Source organism: Aedes albopictus, chromosome 2 (assembly GCF_035046485.1).
Source record: "Aedes albopictus strain Foshan chromosome 2, AalbF5, whole genome shotgun sequence".
Taxonomy (NCBI): Eukaryota; Metazoa; Arthropoda; class Insecta; order Diptera; family Culicidae; genus Aedes; species Aedes albopictus.
This window is the reverse complement of record NC_085137.1, coordinates 242,025,103-242,045,601: the sequence shown is the minus strand read 5'-3', so window position 1 is coordinate 242,045,601 and position 20,499 is coordinate 242,025,103. Positions and strand designations below refer to the sequence as shown.

The following is a 20,499-nucleotide window of genomic DNA, read 5'->3' as shown; positions in this document are numbered from 1 at the left end:
TTTGTGAAATGGTTGACCGGGTCCTTTCTTTGCAAAAACTGCAGCAGGTCTACAAGGTTCAGAATCTCCGGTCGGTAGATTAAGTGAAGTCACCAAATTAGATCCGTGACGCCGAGATAAGGATTGTCTCTGAAGACAAAGATGATACGGAAAGGTGCCTAACTAGTTGCTTTCAAATCTCAAGGAGAATTGTACTTGTCATTCGTCTACTATAACGCCATTTTTAGTTATGAAAAATAAAATACATAAATTTTGTGTCACAGTTTGTTAAGACAAAAAACGACATGTATTCATTGATTCGCAATAATAAAACAAAAAAAAACACCAAAAACGCCTTTAATGTTGAAAATTTCTTTATTTGATCTTTCAAATTGTAAGATTTTCATGTCTATTGTATGCACTGTTTGCTGCTGGCGCGCGCGCGCTGAGGCTTGCATTGCAACACAACACAATAAATGTACGATTATTGAACAGAGCGCGCCGGTATTTCGTATAGTTGTGGTGAGAGTGAACAATATCTGCCCAGAACGAGAAATAATCCATCTACGGTAGGGCAGAATGGAACGAAAAACGAAAGACTTCTGCCAATAATAATTCTAAATGCACCTTCACACTCTACCACACTACTTGGGCTCAATAATGCTCTCTAGCGCTTTCAGATGATTATCTGAATCCTGAATTGAGAATGCTGCTTGCTGTGATGTTTTGGCCTGCTCTTGCTAGGCATTGATTGGAATAGCCTACTGATCTACGTTTCACTGGATTTCGGCTGTCGGGTAATTCTTTCGATTGGAGTAGTACGATGTGAAGTAGGCGGGTAATACGCATAAAATGATACTTTTTTTTGGTTGGGTGTTGTCACTAGAGACACGATTAGATTTATTCTTGCTGATTCTCGCGCAAAACATATATATAGTCTAATAAATCGTGTGATATAAAATCAAGCAGCAGCAAAACGAAACGGGAGACAATACTCCAAAAAATACACATGAATTACATTCTCGCTTTAGTTTCTTAAAAAGCCAATCAACATTGCTAGATTTTTTTTTGTCTGATTCTCAATGATTTCCAATAGGTCTTTTTTTTCTTTCTTTCTTAATTATAATAGTTTACTACCTTTTTCAGTTGAATATACGTGGATAATTTGATTATTCTATTCTTTCTGCATTTTTTTGCACACTTTTCCTTCGAACCTTCTCCTAGCTTCACCACCTACATGAACAACCTCTAGATTGTGTGATCATATGCTGTCCCGCCATACAACGATTCGAGCCATGCGTGGGTAATGTTTTTTGCTGCGTTTAATTCTTCGTCAAGCATCAGCAGTTTTGTGTTTCTTATCGAAATTCTAGCGACTGTCGTCGTGTTCTGTGAATGTTTCGTGAAAAACATGAACCTGATAGGAAACAATATTCGTTTTTTTTCTCTCTCTCTTCTATACGCCTACTGTTGTGACGAGTTCTGCGCCAAATATTGTACGGGTGGTTGGCAAAGTTTTTCAGAAACATTCCGGTTTTCCAGCACTTCAGATTCAAATCTTATGAACATCCGGTTCAAATAAAAGGGATTCATCATCATAATTTTGACTTGAAAATTCATAATTTGGTAGTTTCTAGATGAAATTCTGACATAGTTTTATGGCAACGTTTTCGTGCCAAACCTGGTCAAGATCTTACGTAGATCCATGGCTTTTATAATAATGGTTCCCTTGATCAGAAGGCGAAATTTCATGCATTTTAGTTAGTCTATTCAGCAGTAAAGGTGCTGCCAACCCTCAATGAACAAATTTGGCGCAAAGTCCGTCCATTTTAAGCACGGCTAGATATACAATAATAGAAAAGCCAATAAACCAAAGCAATAAAGAGTTCCGCGAATAATAGGAAAGAAGAATCGATTCAAGATAGGTTCAAAGTCTTCGGCTAATCCCAGGAGATACTTCGATGTTCACATTTCTGTTTTGTTGTCTTGATTCGTGAGTACTTAGAACTTGTCGTGCTTCAGTAGGTAATGCTGATGATTTGTTCCGTCTTTCGTTCGTTTTGTTTGGAAAATACCTTACAATAGGGCTTGGATTTTGTCTGTTTTACACAATTGTATTGTTATATAAAGTAAATTTTCTTGACATACTAAAAATAGCAGTAAATATTAATAATGTATCAGATGCAGATTTTTCCCATTTTTTATATTAATTGTAATTAATATTTCTTCTGAGAGAAGCTGATTTCCACTGTTACCTAGGGAAGAGGGTCACCTAGAGGCATAACTTTGCTTCATTCCACACACCCGTCGCTCATCGTTTCTCCCTAGCTGTTGGCAGGCTTACTGTTCTTCATCGCCCAGCTCCTGCTTGATCTTGGAAAAGTCAAAGTCCTCGCCGGTGCCGCGCTTGAAGATATTCAGCACATCCAAACAGGTCGTCTCGAAGTGCGTTGTGGCATCGTACGATTCCGAGATGAACACCTGCGACTGCAGTCCATCGTCGGTCGGTTCATAGTAATCCGACACGCAGACGAATTTCTGCGCGATCGTTCCCAGCAGGTCTAGACCGGGCTTGATTTCCGCTTCCGGGTTGTCCGTTTCCACCGTAGTCGATACCATTCCGATGAACCAACCCTTGGCCGAGACCTGGTGTGTGGAACTGATCAACGACACGTAAATGTCCGACTTGCGACCGACCTGCTTCTGCGGAATGATGATCTGCGTGGATAGGGCATCCTTCGTGTTGGCAATCGGATGGTCCAGCAGACAGATGCAGCGGATTACCTTGCCCTTGATGCGTACCTACCAAAAACGAAAAAACAAATAAGTCCTTCTTCTTTTATCATACAACAAGGAAAAGTTTTCACTTGAACGTTACATTTTTGCCTTCTAACGATCTTTGCCCAGACCCATTCCCCCAACAACACTTCTTACCTTATCCGGCACATAGGTGGGATCACAATAGACTTGTTTGCACTTGGCTACTTCCTCGCCGGAGCGCACGCCCACGACCTTGCCACTGGCGTCGTACACAATCTCATCGATCGGTTTGTCCAGCATGTACGTTCCACCGTAGATGGCGGACAAACGGGCGAAGCCCTGTGGCAACTCGCCCAGCCCGTACATGGGGTACAGATACGGCGACTTGCCGTAACGTGCCAACGAGTCCGAGTACAGCTTGATGCGGTTGATCGTCTTGACGGCCGGTTCCACCAGGTAGTCATCGTCGCGGTACAGCGCCAGCGCGTGGCCAACAAAGTCCTGAGTGTTCTTGTCCAGGCCGAAGTGGTCGTACAAGTCCTGCATGTTCCTGCTCATCGGGTCGAAGTCCTTCCAGGTCTTGGGGTCATCCTGGATAAAGTCCTGCACGTAGATCAGGAAGTTGCGGAAGCGCCGTTTTTCGAACATTCCTGAGGAGCAGAGAAAGACATTGAAGAACAATGTTTATGAGAATTCCGGCAGCTTCGGCGAGTATGATGATGTATTACGACAATTGGGTTTTTAAATTAGGAAAAATGTATTAATTTTTTGATTTTATACGAAAGAGCACCTTTTTCTGAACCACTATGATTTTTTTCAGATTTTTAGAACTTTATTTTGGTACCTAAAATCGATTTCGAAGAGATTTATCGAAATCACCTTTTGACAGCTGGGCAACTGCTTGACAGCTCCGCCCAGTACAGAATGCGACGAGGGGTGATTCGACAAATCGCTCCCATACAAACTTCAAATTGATTTTTAAATAGGTTCCCGGGCACCAAAATTCATGAAAATTTGGATTTCGGCTCAGTTTTGCATGCAGATTCAGAATATGGAATTATCTCAACACCATTAAAGAAGCCTATTGCTTAGATTTTAAATGTCGAGAAGGCGAAACGACAGTAAAAAATCAAGAAATTTTATTATATTCCACTTTTTCAAAAATTATAAATGAAACACTTTCACACGATTTGAAGGATACAACTTTTTTCATAAGCATCGAATCACTTTGCGATTTTTGACAAAGTTTTGACGTGACATTTCCTTAAGACAAAGTTTTTTTGGGGAAATGTTTTTTTATGGAATTCTATGAAATGTTTTCAGGAAAGTGTTATAGAATCGCCAGAGTTGACATTGAAACGAATAGTGAATTATTTTTTATATATTTTTAGATATAATCTTTTTAAATGTTACGATAAAGTTCTAATTGTTAATATTTAGAGACTTTAAAGGATTTATTTATTTATTTATTTGTTTGTGTTTACATCAACAGACTTTCTGTAGTCCCAATGACTTATTCCCATCTAATTAATTGGTTCAACTTATTATTCCTACTAAGAACACTCGTTTCTTTGATTCAAAACGATATGTACCTACATAACTATACAGCAAACCCAACTCAAAGCACACCCTAATGCCGTTATTCTTTTTTAACCTGGGTTGGAACTGGATTGGCGGAAAATGTGTAAACAAACAATGTCAAACAAACTTTAGTACAAGCGAAACCGAAGTCGGGTTGGGGTTGAAACTGTGATCTGATCCAGTAGTTCCAACCCAGGTTGGAACTGGATAATAAAGAAAAACGGCATAAATTTACACTCGACAACTAATACACGACACCCGACCAAAAACTGTCGGATGATGTGCGGTCAAGCGAAGAGAGCTAAAAGCACCAAGCCCCGTATAGATTAAAGAGTGTGTCATTAGATTCAATAAAGCAGTGGATAGTTCGGTTACGAAAAGTTGGTACAAGCGAACACACCTCTTTTTCTGCCACCTCTTTGCCTGCTCAATCAAGCACACAATCAATAATCGGATGTTGTAACAAGCACATGATTTTCGGGTTTCGTTTTCTTCTCCGGGAGGTTGGTGCTTTATTTTATGTGGGACACTTTGAAGACGTTAGGTACGGTGGGCTCACGTCAGTTAGTTGGGTACCTACTGCCTGTTATTTTTGTTATTTCCGCTTATTGCTGGACATGATACCAAATTGGCATTGAGGCGTTAAGGGGGAAATCAATTTGGATTTTCTAACACATGCTTGCAAAATTTTCTCACGTGTGTGAGTTTTCAATTGAAGATGAAGAAATACTCGGATTTTCACCACTATCTGATATTGAGTTATTTTAAAATTTGCTTCATCGCTGGCTCAGGACACTTACCTTTTCATTGAGACCAAAAAACACATCATTTTCACAATATTTAACTGCAAAACTGCTATTTTATAAATTGTGCGCTATCCCGGTCAACCATTTCTTTAAATATCTTTACATTTCTTTATGAAGACCTTTAAAGACGTTCATATCGAAAATCGATAGCGATCGTCATCGTTTCTTAAAGAAATCTAAATAAAAACAAAGTCACTTCGTTATCGATTGATAAATATGTTTAACGATACATCGATAATAAAAATAGTGGGTTCTGCTTTATCGATCGACTGGCGGAGGATCCAAAAAGCTAAAAACAACAGCCACCTCACCGCCACCACCCACCCTTCCTGTGCATGTTTATGATTTTTTGTTAACATTTCTTATATTGGGAATTGAACTAACATTTAGATAAGCTAGGAGATATTATTTTGAAACTTACTTACTGAGCCACACGCTACTACAATGATTATGGGTGGCCTAAAGCAATCAAGTATTCAACAAATGATTGCATTTTGCGAGACCTTTTGCAATTTCCAGGTACAACAGAATTATTCTAAAATCTCTCCGGTATATACGAACTGAGTCATTTAGAAACCATTTTCTAGCATAAAATATGGTCCACATCATTTCACAAAGTTCCCGAGTGCAGGAGAATGAGTTTCGGAGCTGTGAGTTTTGCTGGAAGACGAAAATCACGCACCACGGGATGGCTTCCTGATATCAACGGAAAGTCCAAAATACCTACCAATACCATACATTTCTGCTTACGTTGCTGTCTCGTGGAGCGATCCGATTAGCTGCGGCCTAAATCGGATCTCAATCTGGATCTAGAAAGCATTTTTGCGCTCGGAAAACCCTAGGAAAATCTGTCTTGATTCAGCCTGTTTTCGTTTTTTTTTTCTAATTCGAGCAAAACCAAAACATTGCTTCTTGTCATATGAGATATCAGTACATCTTTACTCAGCTTCACGCAACGATACCGAACAGAACGGTAAAGGAGTATCGTGACTAATCTTTGTGCATCGATATCAATATGCAAAGTAACATTGATATCGAAAATTGAATATATTCCGACAAATATGCATGAAGAAAACCAAAGTTCCAGCAACAGCATGGAAAATAACGAAATTAAGTTACGTTTCGGTAGAGGTTTTTATCGTATGATCGATAAAGGACATTGTTCATGTTTGGTTATCGATCGATAAAGTTGTTTGAATATATGTAACGTAATAATCAGTAAAGAATAGTCGACGTTAATCTTTATATTTTGGTAAAGAACTTTAACGAAGTTTGTGAAATGGTTGACCGGGATCTTTCCGAATTTCCCCCCCAACGCACACCAGCTCGCACCATGTCACAAGCACTATCTTACCGGGAACAGTCTCATTTTTTAATTGCCTCTCAAAGCGTCATTACTTCCATAACCGTAGTGTAAAATGTTTCACCGGCTTCACAAATGGAATAATATTCACTATAACACAAAAAAGTCCGCGGCGATAGCCACACAATCGCGAAAACTGCACAAAATCGTTTTTCACTTTCCAGCCGGCGCGGTATTTACTTCCATGTAGTGCACAACCATGGTGTGGCATATATTGATTTGCTGTTTCTTTTATTCTACCATTGCCTATGAGCGCATATTTCTTGCGTCACATGCACAGCGTGATGAACAAGTTGAAGATGGGAAAGAGACAAATGAAATGCACTAAGGGGCTGTCCATTAATTACGTAAGGGTTTATGGAGGGAGGGGGGGTTTGAGAAATCTTACGCGCCATACAAAAATATTTAGGTTCTCATACAAAAAATCTTACAAGGGGGGGAGGGGGTGTCGAAAAATCGCAAAAATCCCCTTACGTAATAAATGGACAGCCCCTAACGAACCTGCCTCATCTGCTCATCCGTGTGCAGAAGTGTTTGATTCCTCTCTGTAGAGTCAGTTGGCGCTTTCACCAATACATACAAATTGTGAGTTGAACCTTGCGAGGTGCCTAAATACAATTGATCATTAGTGGTCAGACGGGATTTTTTTTTGTAGAGTGACTAGATGGAGCTGCAGGACAGCTAATAGCAAAGCCTGGACCCTTTTCCCAACGTTCCTCCTACTTTTTTAATTCTTTTTGAAGGTTCCTAGCAGCACGCCGAGGGATATGTGCGCACAATCGTCTCACGTCTATAATATGGAGGAGCACGAAGCATTTGCGCGGACAACGACAGTTCACTAGACCTTTGGATAGGACAGAGAACGTAATCCTTCAGAAGCAGTTCACCAGCCGTGCACGGAAAATGTCGTCCAGTAAGCCACAGTTGCGTACTGACTCAGAAGGTTACGGTAGAAGGTGTGAAAGTTTCGGTTTTGTCATATGGTTGATTTTGTACATAGGGTAGAAGCTTCAGTTTTGGCCAGCCCGGAGTTTTGGCCATAGTGCGATATTCTGCCTGTAACGATCTAAATTGGCATAAATTTATTTTTTACTAGTAGATTCTAATATAATAATATGATTGCAGCTGTTAAACCATACATTTTGATTAAAAACCAGAAGAAAAAAATAATTTTCCTTAAAAAATCAGCTCCCATATATCTATTTTGGCCAGGGTGCTTCTAATTTGGCCACTCCCATAAGAAATACACGTGATTGGCCAAAATAGAAACCAAGCTAAGAATATGGCCAAAACTGCGGCAAGACTTCTATTTTGGCCAGTGCCACATTTAATACAAAAATCAAGTATTAGCTTGATTTCTGCATTTTTCTAATAAAGTATAGATCGAAACCTTTGATTTAACACATTGGTAGTTTTCATTGGATTATTGGTTATTTTTATAAAAATAATTTCCCTTAGACTGGCCAAAACCGGTGCCCGCACCCTATTTATTTTAGGTCATGTCAAGGTTTAAAGAATGTAATTGTTTAAATTCATGTAGTGTCCTGTAATTCAGTAATCGTTAGTGTGTCTATGATCTATTAGATAGCCGATGTGTTCGTTATGTCCGTTATTTTATGTGTTCGTTATGTTCGTTATTTTTGTTGATTTTCATTTTAGTACTGTTTTTTTTTCTTGGAAGTTGTCTTTCGTCCATATCCCTAGCACTATCGGCATCAATCCAAACAAGTCCAAACTATAGGAAAATATTCATACACTCAATTGAAACTTGTAAAAATCTCTACTTTGTCATAAATAGGATACGTTAGTCAAAGTCAAAGTAGTAAGTTTTTGTCGATTTCGTCAAATATGCGTCTTAAGTCTTGATCACACGTTAGATTCGAATCTATAAGCAAGCACTATTAAATGCTGCACTTTCCCACTATTAGTTTCTTAGTTTTTTTTTCAATTGATATGGCAAGAAAACATTGTTAAGTATTAGGCATTTGAAACATATGAGGGTTTACTCACAAAACTATCAGATATAAAAATAATGAAAGGGAAAATCAAATTACATAAGTAAACCAAATGTTGAAAACTTTCGGTGATGAATGAATGAACTGTTGGAGGCGCATTAAAGTGTTAGAGGTGATATTTTCATTACAAGAATTTAAATTAACATCCTTCATTTTAATTCCGTCAAACCCTGTGATCTTGGCCAGGGATAAGTGAAATTTATGACTTTCAACAATAATCGTAGTGTCACCAAATCTCTCTCTCTCTTCTTGGCGTAACGTCCTCACTGGGACAAAGCCTGCTTCTCAGCTTAGTGTTCTATGAGCACTTCCACAGTTATTAACTGAGAGCTTCCTCTGCCAATGACCATTTTGCATGTGTATATCGTGTGGCAGGCACGAAGATACTCTATGCCCAAGGAAGTCAAGGAAATTTCCTTTACGAAAAGATCCTGGACCGACCGGGAATCGAACCCGTCACCCTCAGCATGGTCATGCTGAATACCCGTGCGTTTACCGCCTCGGCTATATGGTCACCAAATCATAAGAGGTTATTATGTTCTTCCTAGGTTTTTTTTTTGCCTCAGTATACGTCTGTTTCTCTGTGGTACAACCTAGAGCGACTAAAATAACCGGATGTCGCCTTAGCATACGCGTAGAATCTCGAGGCCGGACGAATCGACGGAACGAATGGTTCGACGAAGAGTGCAGAACGGTTTTGAAGGAGAAGAACGCAGCGCGGACGGTAAGGGACCCGACAGAATGTGGAACGTTACAAACAGAAGTGGAAACGGTTCTACCCTATTTGGCATAATGCTGTTTGGCATGTCATTTGGCATAACGGCCATTTGACATAATGGCCATTTTGCATAACAAGGATTATGCATATTCTTACCAAGAAGACTGTTCTTCGTATTATGCCAAACGGCATTTTGCCAAATGACCATTATGCAAAATGGCCTTTATGCCAAATGGCATTATGCCAAACGGCGTTATGCCAAATGGCATTATGCCAAATGGGGTAGAGCCGCGGAAACAGCAGACCCGCATCTTTCGGGAGAAAAAGCGCCGCCTGGGAGAAGCGGAGTGTAAAGAAATGGAGCTGCTGTGCCGTTCTCAAGAAGCACGGAAGTTCTACCAGAAGCTCAACGCATCCCGCAACGGCTTCGTGCCGCGAGCCGAAATGTGCAGGGATAAGGGCGGAGGCCTCTTGGCGGACGGACGTGAGGTGATCGAAAGGTGGAAGCAGCACTTCGATCAGCATCTGAATGACGTAGAGAACGTAGGCACTGGAGACCACGGCAACGGAGGAAACGACGATGCCAGTGCAGCGGAGAACGGAAATAAACCAACTCCCACGCTGAAGGAAGTTAAGGATGCCATTCATCTGCTCAAAACTAACAAAGCAACTGGTAAGGATGGTATCGCAGCTGAACTCATCAAGATGGGCCCAGAATAGTTGTCCAGCTGTTTGCACCGGCTGATAGTCAGGATCTGGGAAACCGAACAGCTACCGGAGGAGTGGAAGGAAGAGGTTATCTGCCCCATTCAAAAGAAATGCGACCATTTGGACCATTCAGAGCGATCACTATTTTGAATGCTGCCTACAAATTTAACTTAATCATTTTATGGCTATATCGGTCTTTTTCTACTCAGAGTATAAGGGAGTAGAGATCAAAGTGGATAATGAAATGATAGATATGATAGTATCCGCTAGGTTGCGAACAAGTGCTACAAAGTGCTATCCCAGATCATCTTCCGCCGACTGTCACCAAGAACGAATGAGTTGGCGAAGTTATCAAGCCGACTTTATCGTCGGCCGGTCAACAACGGATCAGATCTTCACCGAACGGAAAATCCTCCAGAATACCAGGTCCCAACGCATCACCTGTTGTTCATCGACTTCAAAGCAGCATACGACAGTATTGACCGCCCAGAGCTATGGAGAATTATGAACGAAATCGGTTTTCCTGGGAAGCTGACTAGACTGATTGAAGCAGCGATGAACGGTGTGTAAAACTGCGGGTTTCGGGTGAACTATCCAGTTCATTCCAATCTTGCCGCCGGGGACTGCGACAAGGTATGGACTCTCATGCCTACTCTTCAACATCGCTCTGGAAAGGTGTGGTGCGACGATCCGGGCTCAACAGCCAGATGGTCAAAAATTCTGTATGTGGCGCTGATATAAAATCCACATCAAGCCAGTGTTGGTAAGGGCCCATTCATAAACCACGTAGACTTTTTAGGGAGATGGGGGGGGGGGGGGGTGTTGGGTGTCAAGCCAAAGTCTACGCTCCATACAAATTTCAAAATTTTTGTATGGATGAAAGTCTACGAGGAAGGAGGGAGGGGGTCTGGGATGGCCAAAATTTGGTCTACGTGGTTTATGAACAGCCCCTAAAAACTTAAATTCTCAAATATCATGCTTGAGTTGTTTCACGCGCGATTTTGACTCGCCATTGTGCTAACTTTTGTTTTGATATCAACAGCCTGAAGACTGCTGCGATGCTGCTGGGTGGGTGACAGTATCTGTTCGATGTCGACACTGCGTCTGTATCGCGGGTATCTCCTAGCGGCCATATCGCCGCCGCCCAATATGGATTTATTATGAGCGCCGCAATAGGGAAGAATTCACGAATCAGTCATTTCAATCTCACTTCCATCCTCTTTCGCACTTTATATAACGAACTAAGGGCCGATTTCTTCACCACGGCCTAACCGGTAAACCAGGCTTACCCATATAGTTAAACCTGGTTTAACGCTTAAGCCAGGGTGAAGAAATCGGCCCTAAGCTAATTTAGTATGGTATTAATATATCATTTTCTACTTTAACCAGTGAAGAGAATTGTCAGACAAAAGAAGCACAAAACAAGCAACAAACAAGGTGCGACGATTCTCTTTATCCCTACTGGTAACAGATAATGACATGATCTCGATTTTTTTTTTGTTGCAGACAAAACGGAAGCTGAATTTGTTGCGTACTTTTCAACTCGTGAATAATCAATTATTACTAACCCAAAGTCGAAACTGTTTGATGATAGAGCTTCACCAGAGTTTCAGCACATAACATAAGTGGAACTACTAAGGAGAATGACGACGAAAAGTTGGTTCTTTTTGCTTCGAAAAGAATAGGTATAACTGGTATACAGCACACCGTTCTGTCATCGATATTCGTAAACAAAAACTGGCATGACAGCTCTCAATTATGTGCAGCTGGTATAAAACTGTGAAGTCTGGCTAATCCGATATTGAACACTTATGAGACAAAATTTAAAAAAAAAATCTCTTGAATTTATCAACAGATTTCTGACGAATACAGTTTTTTTTATAAAGCGGTGCTGTATGGCTCGTCAAAGCGAAAATGACAAAAGTAAAACTTAATTAGACAGGTCACCCAATCAGTGTAATTTATCCCTTTTGTAAATTATTTATGTAACAAACTGAGGCTTGCTTGAGATTCTAGTTTTGTAACGAGTTCTTTCTTATTGGTCTTGTTTCTGTCAAAACTGTCAGGTTTTTCAATTCTAATAAATCTAATGCACCGTGTGATGACCTGTACGTTTCTTCGGTGACCAGTAGGGGTAGTCGGGGTAATTTGGCCAATGGGGCAATTTGAGCACCTCATGAAAATCAACAAAAAACTAATATTTTTAACAAACAGACCTTACAGTTCTACTAATGGTCTGATATGGAAGCAATTGAAACGTTAGAACGAATTAGTTTAAACCCACAGTAAATTAGAAAAATGAAATTGAAAAACGTTGGCCAAATTACCCCGAAGAGGGCTGAATAAAAACACAACATAAGACTCCTGTTGTTCAAATACATTAGATAGCTTTACAATTAGTTGATTTTCTGTATACATCAAGTTACCACACTACAATTCAATGTCTATCGGTGCATATTAAGTTTGTATTACATTAGGCGAAAAAATTGCTCAAATTACCCCGACGGTTTAAAATCGATGCAAAATTCATACTTTTTATAAAAATCTATTTTTGGCATATAAACACTATTTGACTTTGATATTTTCATGTATCTTGCGTAGTATTATCAGAATCACTATGACCATACGATGACCGGGTGATTTATCGTTGTTTTCTGCATGTTAAGACAACTTTTGCTTAGGGTGGCCAAACCACCCCGATTTACCCTAGAAAACATGATTTTAAAAGCACTTACAGCGACAGGTCGAACAACACAATGTCGACGGGACAAAAGACAAAATGAAAAAATAAAAATTACCTGATTTTCAAAGATCGATAATATTTCCAGGAATGAAAAAAAGTCTACGAGTTTGATCCCGCTTAAATCTGCGCACTAAGATCTCGATCTTGAGCTCGGATTTTTTTTTTGCTGAGCTATAACTTAAACTTTACTACCGGACTCGACTACCGATTATCAAGAATTCAACAGCTGAGCTGGCTCGACAATGTAGCTCTTCACAATAACAACAACAACACAATGAAGTCATCGAGCAAACCAAGCTTAATTTGCTGTTATTTTCACACTACGCGCGTTCGTTGCTATCGAGGTTGACATGCCCGAAAAACCGGATTAGTGCGGCGATACTGTGCGTTATACTAGTTTGACGTCTGCGACAACGGCGACAACAAAGCACGCACGAGGTGGCTACTCAGCAGTCGTGCGAGGGGCGACTGAAGGCAAAAAAGCTTGAAGCGATGATAATATTTTAACATAAATATTGAGGAATTTGCTCAAAAGTGCACGCGGCCTATCGCTTCCGAAAGGTACAGCCGCGATTTTCACTCCCAGTTTACTTCATCCTTATGGGAAATAACATTGCGGCGTTTCCTACGGTGCGGCTGTTCCTTTCGAAAACGATAGACCGCGTGAACTTTTGTGCAAAGCCCCTTTTTGAAACATTTCAACGACCGCGCGGTGTTTATGTTTCAAGAAATCTGACAATAAAAATTCGTATATTTTAATCATTTTAAGATTGAGTTTTGCCACCGCTAACTAAAATAACATTGAACGCACTCTTTCTGTTGGTGCAATGAATGCATGGTTCGTTCAGCTGCTAAATGCTATGCAATCTGACGTTTGAGTATTTATTTTATCTCTCCGAAGATTTACTCGAAAGTTTACCAACGAATGAAAAATGCAATACATACTTTTTTTTTATTTCATTGCGGATAAGAGGCGGAAAAGTGTAACTTGTAAAGAAGATCGTTTAGTACAACATGAAAAAATGATCAATGTGCGTTATAAACGATTTTTTTGACATCCCGATATATTTATTATGTAGAAAATGCAGCATAAACGAAAATGTTTATGTAGCACGATGCTTGTATATAAATACCCAAAGTAAAAAATGTTAACATATTTAATAATTTTGTTCGACATGTTCAGATTGTGGGACCCCTCGTATATAACTGCTCAAGGCATACATTTAAAAATATCCTAAACTACTAAAGAATGAAAGTGAAATAATAACTGACAGAAACTCGATGTGAATTTTATATTTAACGGATTTCTTATATGAAATGTATTATTACAGATACACAGACTTGCATTTGCAGGTGCGGAGTACAAAAAGCACGATTTTTTAAACGTGTTGTACAAAATACAACAGCACGATCGCTCGAGGGTTAACATCACTCTCGATGCATACGCCGGCAGACACCGGATTGGCCAGCTAACAAAAAAAAAATCCGGAAGATTGATCGCCGGAGCCATAGCAAGACCTCCTCAAATTAATCACTTAAATTGTTCGGAAGTGCCCACCGGATCTAAGCGTATCTGAAAAAGAATTAAATGTTTATTTCCAAAAAGTGATTGTTCGGTTCTCTACGATGCGGAACTCGATAAGAAGAAGTGAAAAAAAGTGCAGTTTGCCTACCCGGGTAGACGAGAATATCTAAATCATATCTCAACTCGAACACTTTTTGCTGCTATAGCTCGATGTGATTTTGATGTGTCATTCAAAAATCTAAAGAGTATCACACGAATAGCTCAAAGTGATATGATTTCAGTTTTTATTCTTGTCGAAATAGCTCAAAATTTCTACATAAGAACAAGTTCAGCTCTTCTGCACGAAATGGAACACATACACCCATAGAGATGGCTCAATGTTAGTGAAATGCCTTGTGTCCCTTTCTGAGCTGTGGAAACGAAGAATCGCATGCTCTTATTCCCATGTTATTTACAACAGCGAGCCACAGTTGAGTGGTAAGTATTGCCGCCTGTGAATCCTAAGGTCATAGGTTCGATCCTGGATGCTGCCATTTTTTTTTATTTTTTTTTCTTGAAAAAAGTGACAAATCTTGTCTGCTATTGTTTTGATCTTGTAATATCTTATCGAGCTATTATTAAGTAGTTCACCATATTAGATTTTGCTATTATTTCTGTTCTTTTACCTCTTATATCAATCAAACCAATATTAGTTTTTGCTCTTCAGTAATTCAATCAATCATAACTGAATATGTTATTCATCAGATTTTTCCATGCTGCGCCATGGCACTTTTTGGCAGCGTCACTCTTTTCATAGGGTTCTCACTCCTGTCACCAGATGCGGAGGGATCGTTAGCTTCCGTCAAATTTGCCTATTTGTAACACTATCCTGCTGAGCCTATTTTCTCTACCTTTTCCTCTACCTTTTAATACCATATACCTCTACCTTTTACTTACATCACGCGAAGCAGTAGCATCATGGGTTCTATAGAGATGGGTGACATTTCAACACACTCAGAAATAAAAGTATACACGGAATTACTATTATTTATGCATTTTGTATCCGCATCTCTCTCACTCTCTTTCTGTTTTCATGCTATCTGGTGCTTCTACTGGGTTGACAAAACACTTCTCTTCAACCCAGACTAAACGGCAGATAGCATATGAAAACAAAAAGAGAGTGAGAGAGATGCGGATACAAAATGCATAAATAATAGTATTTCCGTGTATACTTTTATGTCTGAGTGAACGATCAGTGTGATACTTTGTTTACAATTCACCTGCTCGAGCGGGAGACTCAAGCTTGACAGCCTATCTTATATCGTTTTTTTTTGTTTCAGTTCCAACCTGGTTTGGAACTGGATGAATTCACGGTTGCAACCCTAACACAACTTAGGTTCGATTGTGTTGCACATTTGTTTGACTTTATTAATTTCAGTATTTTCCACAAGTCCAGTTCTAATCCAGGTTAAAAACCACGAAAGGAAGAAAAAAAAACCTGCCAGTAGTGAACATGCATAATTAAACATGATACATATTGAATCCTTAGATTCTTTTTAAATGTTAAGCTCGTAACTAGTATAATGGTTTTGACATTTCGATGTTCCTTATACCATACACGGGGAAACGAAATAACTCAAAATTAAGTACTTTCCACTCATCTTGACAGCTAAGTAAAACCAGTCAAAATTGAGTTATTCACATAGTACTTAATTTTGAGTGGTTTCACAATAACTTCGGTTTGCGTTATTTTTACTTATCCGCAATCAGTAACTATTGGATTAAAACTACTCAAAGTGAAGTGTTGAGCTAGAGCTGATTTTGTCGAAAATTGATGAATGAATGAGAATATTCATTGGTATATAATTAAATGCAACCGTATGGCATTCAACAATTTTATTATTATCATAAATACTCCATATATAAATATACACTTCATATAACAATTCTATTTAATTTTATTCATGATGCTGCTATCCGGATCTCATTGTTGCTCCTACTGGTGGCCGGCAAGGTTTCCGTTTCCATCGCTATCATCCTTCGTTGGAAATTCTGTTTTGGTGCGAAATCTCGACGTTAAATTGTTTATGCCACTTGAAAGTATTCACAACTTACCTATTAAATATAGCGGATGATACAAATGTTCCGGCAATCAAATGACACATCAGCGGCGGACAATTCTTTCATGTCATGTTGGGCATGCGGTACTCCGTTTCGGCTCGGCGTTAGCTCTAAAAATCAATTAATTCCAATTAGAACAATTTTAATAATAATGAGAATCGAAAAACTTACCCACAATGAGGCAGCTTTCAGTTGAAAACGTAATTTAATCTATTCACTTCAGGCAAGATGGCGCACGGCTGAAATTTTCATCCAAAATTAAGTACAAGTTCAATACTTAATTTTGGATACTTTGGAAGTGGGAGAAGTAAACAAAATAATTTTAGAAGATGACAACTATGAAACTACTCAAAGCTAAGTGTTTTGATTGTTCTTCCTGGTTGATTGAAAAGTATTTAAAGCTGAGAACATGATAGTATCCAAAACGATAGTCTTTTGAAACAAGTGCAGTAAACATTATGTAAATATGTACATGCGTCATTTATACTGACTCCCACATCATCATAATGGAAGTCATCATCATTTTTCCTTGTCATTACCTTCACTTCACTTATTGCTATTGTGGGAAAGTCTCCAACAACAACGTTGTACTCTTTACATCAAATGACATCCCAAAATCCTAAATGGGTTTTGCATAGTTCTGCGTCCTGCTGAGGTTTTCAGTTGTCCCCCTACATATTACCGTTGCTTTATCTTCTATTCCAAAAAGAGACACACAACGTCAACCCGGTCTCCAAATTCGCAAGCTGTCGCAAAAACATCTCTATTTGCGCGTAACTTGGTCCTGACAAATTGTTTAAAACTCGAAGCACCGACTGTTGTCCGAAGTAAACTGGTGTGGGCTGTAGGAAAAAGAATGAAGAAACAAACCAAAACGATAACACCGAAAAAGACCTGGGAGGCAGCTTTACATGAAACGATGGAACGATTTCCCCCAGAGAAGCAATGTCATTCCGTATTGTGGTGAACCATGTGCGTGCTGCCAACAGCGATGAAGATGCTGATAGCAAACTCCCACCGCCGCACCGGGAGCCCGGGGAGCATTTCTCCAAATTTACCAAAATTGATGCGAAACACGAACGGTAAATAAATCAAATCCAGAAATCTCTCGACTCAAGTGGCTCGTCCATGACTGCGGATGACTGTATGTCAGCGATGACACTTTGATGCATTGACTGATCCATTGTTCGATGTTCATTGTTTGGTGATGCTTGTTTGATTCCAATCAAGTTTGATGAGCAGAATGATGTAAACACTATTTGATTCTTAAATGATCTGGTATTGCTTATGAATGAGAAGCTTTTGTATTTTTTTCCGAATTAGGAATTTTCCGTAGATTGACATCATCAGTCTCATCAATAATCACCGTGTATTTCAGTATTCTCACAATAAATACTCTGCATCCTCACTATACGTTTTCCGGCAAACTTATACGAATTGTGTATTCCTAAGTGTTCATGGATCTTGTGGTTCCTGCATTGCCGCCACATTACAGTTTCAGTCGGTTATCCAGTTTTCTATGCAAGGCCGAATGTTTTTGAATGGATGCTTCCAGCTGTCAAGTAATCGCTTAACTTGATTTCAATGTCAAAATTTCTACATATACTTAAACACATTTACTAAGAACATCGCATACTTTCAGGCGTTTTCATAGGGTTTAATAAACTTAAAATTTAACTAAAACATATAGAAAACTTGTAAAAATTTTACGTAGCTTTTCGCTTTCTGAGGTGTTGTAGACATGCTTGGTGGTTTAGTGGCTTCCGCTTCTGATTCGTATACAGAAGGTCCTGCGTCCAATCCCTCGCCCGACGGGTAACGGTACACACATATATACCACTGCAGTGACACTATGACTACACAAATTCATGCAGATGCTAACCAACAATTTGATCAATGAATAACGGAAAGTTGAGGATTTTTCTTTACGCTGATATCTAGTTAGTGATTAGATGTTGTGCTCCATTGAATAAAACTGGTGAAAATTATGCACATTTGATAGATATTAGCATGTGAAGGTGAATGTCAGGTCAATGGTGGTAACGTCGACTATGCGATCATGGGCCACGGTGTGTTGTGTAGAACAACTTTAGATTAAAAAAAAATAAGTAAGTCTGAAATTTTGCCCAATGATACTTTGGGCCATTCCCTTCAAATTGCTGGGTAGGTGGAAAACATCCATCGGGGGGTCTAGAACAAAATTTTTTTTAAAGGTTTTTCATGCAAAAACTGTTATAAGCGTATATAGTAAATTATTGCATCTCCTACAAATAGTCACAACTTTTTTGTCTTTGAAGATAGAACCAAATTTTCAGGCGTTTCGAAGTAGTAGGCGTAGATGACTGTGTGGAAATTTCATTGAAATATGTTGAATAGTTTTGAAATAATAGCAAAACTTTCAAACGCATTCCAAAATACTAAGCTTAGTAACAAAAGTCCAACAAAATATCTAATTTTTTATATAATACATGAAAAATATTTAATTCTAAGCACCTTGAGTCGTTATTAAGGTCTTGACTAAGTATCAAATTGCAAGCGAAAGGCTTTAGGGGAGCGTGGCGCAATAATTTGGATTACAAAAAAAAACTGTTTGTTATTTTTTCGAAAGATAAGATATGTTGAAAATATTCTGTTGAAAATATTCTACTAGTAAACGACGCCCTAACAATGATCAATCACTCTTCCTCGTGCTTGAAGGTTTCAAATTACACAGAAAATATTTTTTGAGACATCATATGCAAACCTATAAGACTATTTAAATCATTGTTATCAAATTGCTTTTCCTAGGCTTTATGCTGAACAGCCTAATTTTCATGCTTAATGTAGAAACTTTTTCAAAAAGTACTCCGTTATTTCAACTATTCATTCACTAGTTAATATCTGTTATTTGTAAATAAATGATGGCATAAGCAATAAGCATCATATTGTTATTAAATTCAAAGACAAACTTAAGTTTAGGTCCAACAGCTATGTTAAATATCGTGGAATAATCCGGAAACTATGTTTAGTACCGTAAAGTTGCCTTTGATGGAATATTGCCCAGCTGAATTCTGGTTTGAATTGTGTCCTTCAAGACAATGGTTTAATGTAGACTCATGCCCACAACTTCAATGTTATTATGAGGTATTTAACAGAGTTAACTTGTTTTTATTCTTTGACTAAGGTGCAATACTATTTAATTTTGAGCTTGTAAACATTAATTCCAAAATATTTAGTTTCTGTACTTTTTCCTCGAAACAGAGATGTTTCCCAATCCTCGAGTGCTTTTCTTGGCTTACCAAATAACATTCAAATATTTGTTTTTAGGGAAGGCCGACATGCTCAGCAATCATGATAATTGTGTTTATTATAGGATTCGTAATAGAGGCATACTTGTACTTGTGAACATGTATACGCAAAACCACGTTCTTGAAATAAATAATTAATACTTTAGTGAAAAGCTACATAATGGCAGTTTGTGTGTGTTTTCCTTTTATGTATTTGACTGTGTATCTGTTCATCATTTGAAAAACAAGTTTTCACAGTACCGTCATCATAATGACTCAAGGAGCTTAGAATTAAATATTTTTCATGTATTATTATATAAAAATTAGATATTTTGTTGGACTTTTGCTACTAAGCTTAGTATTTTGGAAGGCGTTTGATAGTTTTGCTATTATTTGAAAACCATTCAACATATTTCAATGAAATTTTCACATAGTCATCTACGCATACTACTTCAATACGCCTGAAAATTTTATGGTTCTATCTTCAAAGACAAAAAGGTTGTGACTATTTGTAGGAAATGCAATAATTTGAAATATGCGCTTTTAACAGTTTTTGCATGAAAAACCTTCAAAAAAAATTTTTGTTCTAGACCCCCCGATGGATGTTTTCCACCGACCCAGCAAATTGAAGGGAATGGCCCAAAGTATCATTGGGCAAAATTTGAGACTGACTTATTTTTGACGTAGGACTACGTCTCTCTTTTCTATACCGGGTGTCATTCTAAATTTTCAGAAATCGGCCGCGTTACGTTTAAAGTGGAGATTTTGAGCGTTAATAACTCAGCCATTTTTCGATGAATTTTCAAAATTTTGGCTCCAATCGATTGGAAATCTTTACACCAATTATGTCCAATATTAACATTTGCTGATTTTCAATAACAAACTATTGAAAAATTGGGAAAAGTGAACCCATGTTTATTTCAGCCAATCACGAT

General features: G+C 38.6%; 1 protein-coding gene across 1 annotated transcript in view; it reads right to left on the bottom strand.

The window, feature by feature from the left end:
• Nucleotides 1–335: 335 nt before the first annotated feature.
• Nucleotides 336–20,499, bottom strand: part of LOC115258453 (rab GDP dissociation inhibitor alpha) — a 33,694-nt gene continuing 13,530 nt past the window's right edge. The window contains exons 2-3 of the mRNA XM_029858554.2: nt 2,914–3,389; nt 336–2,781 (exon numbers count right to left, since the gene is read on the bottom strand). Of these exons, the coding sequence (XP_029714414.1) occupies nt 2,320–2,781; nt 2,914–3,389 (938 nt within the window). The 3' untranslated portion in view covers nt 336–2,319. The remainder of the gene's footprint in view (nt 2,782–2,913; nt 3,390–20,499) is intronic.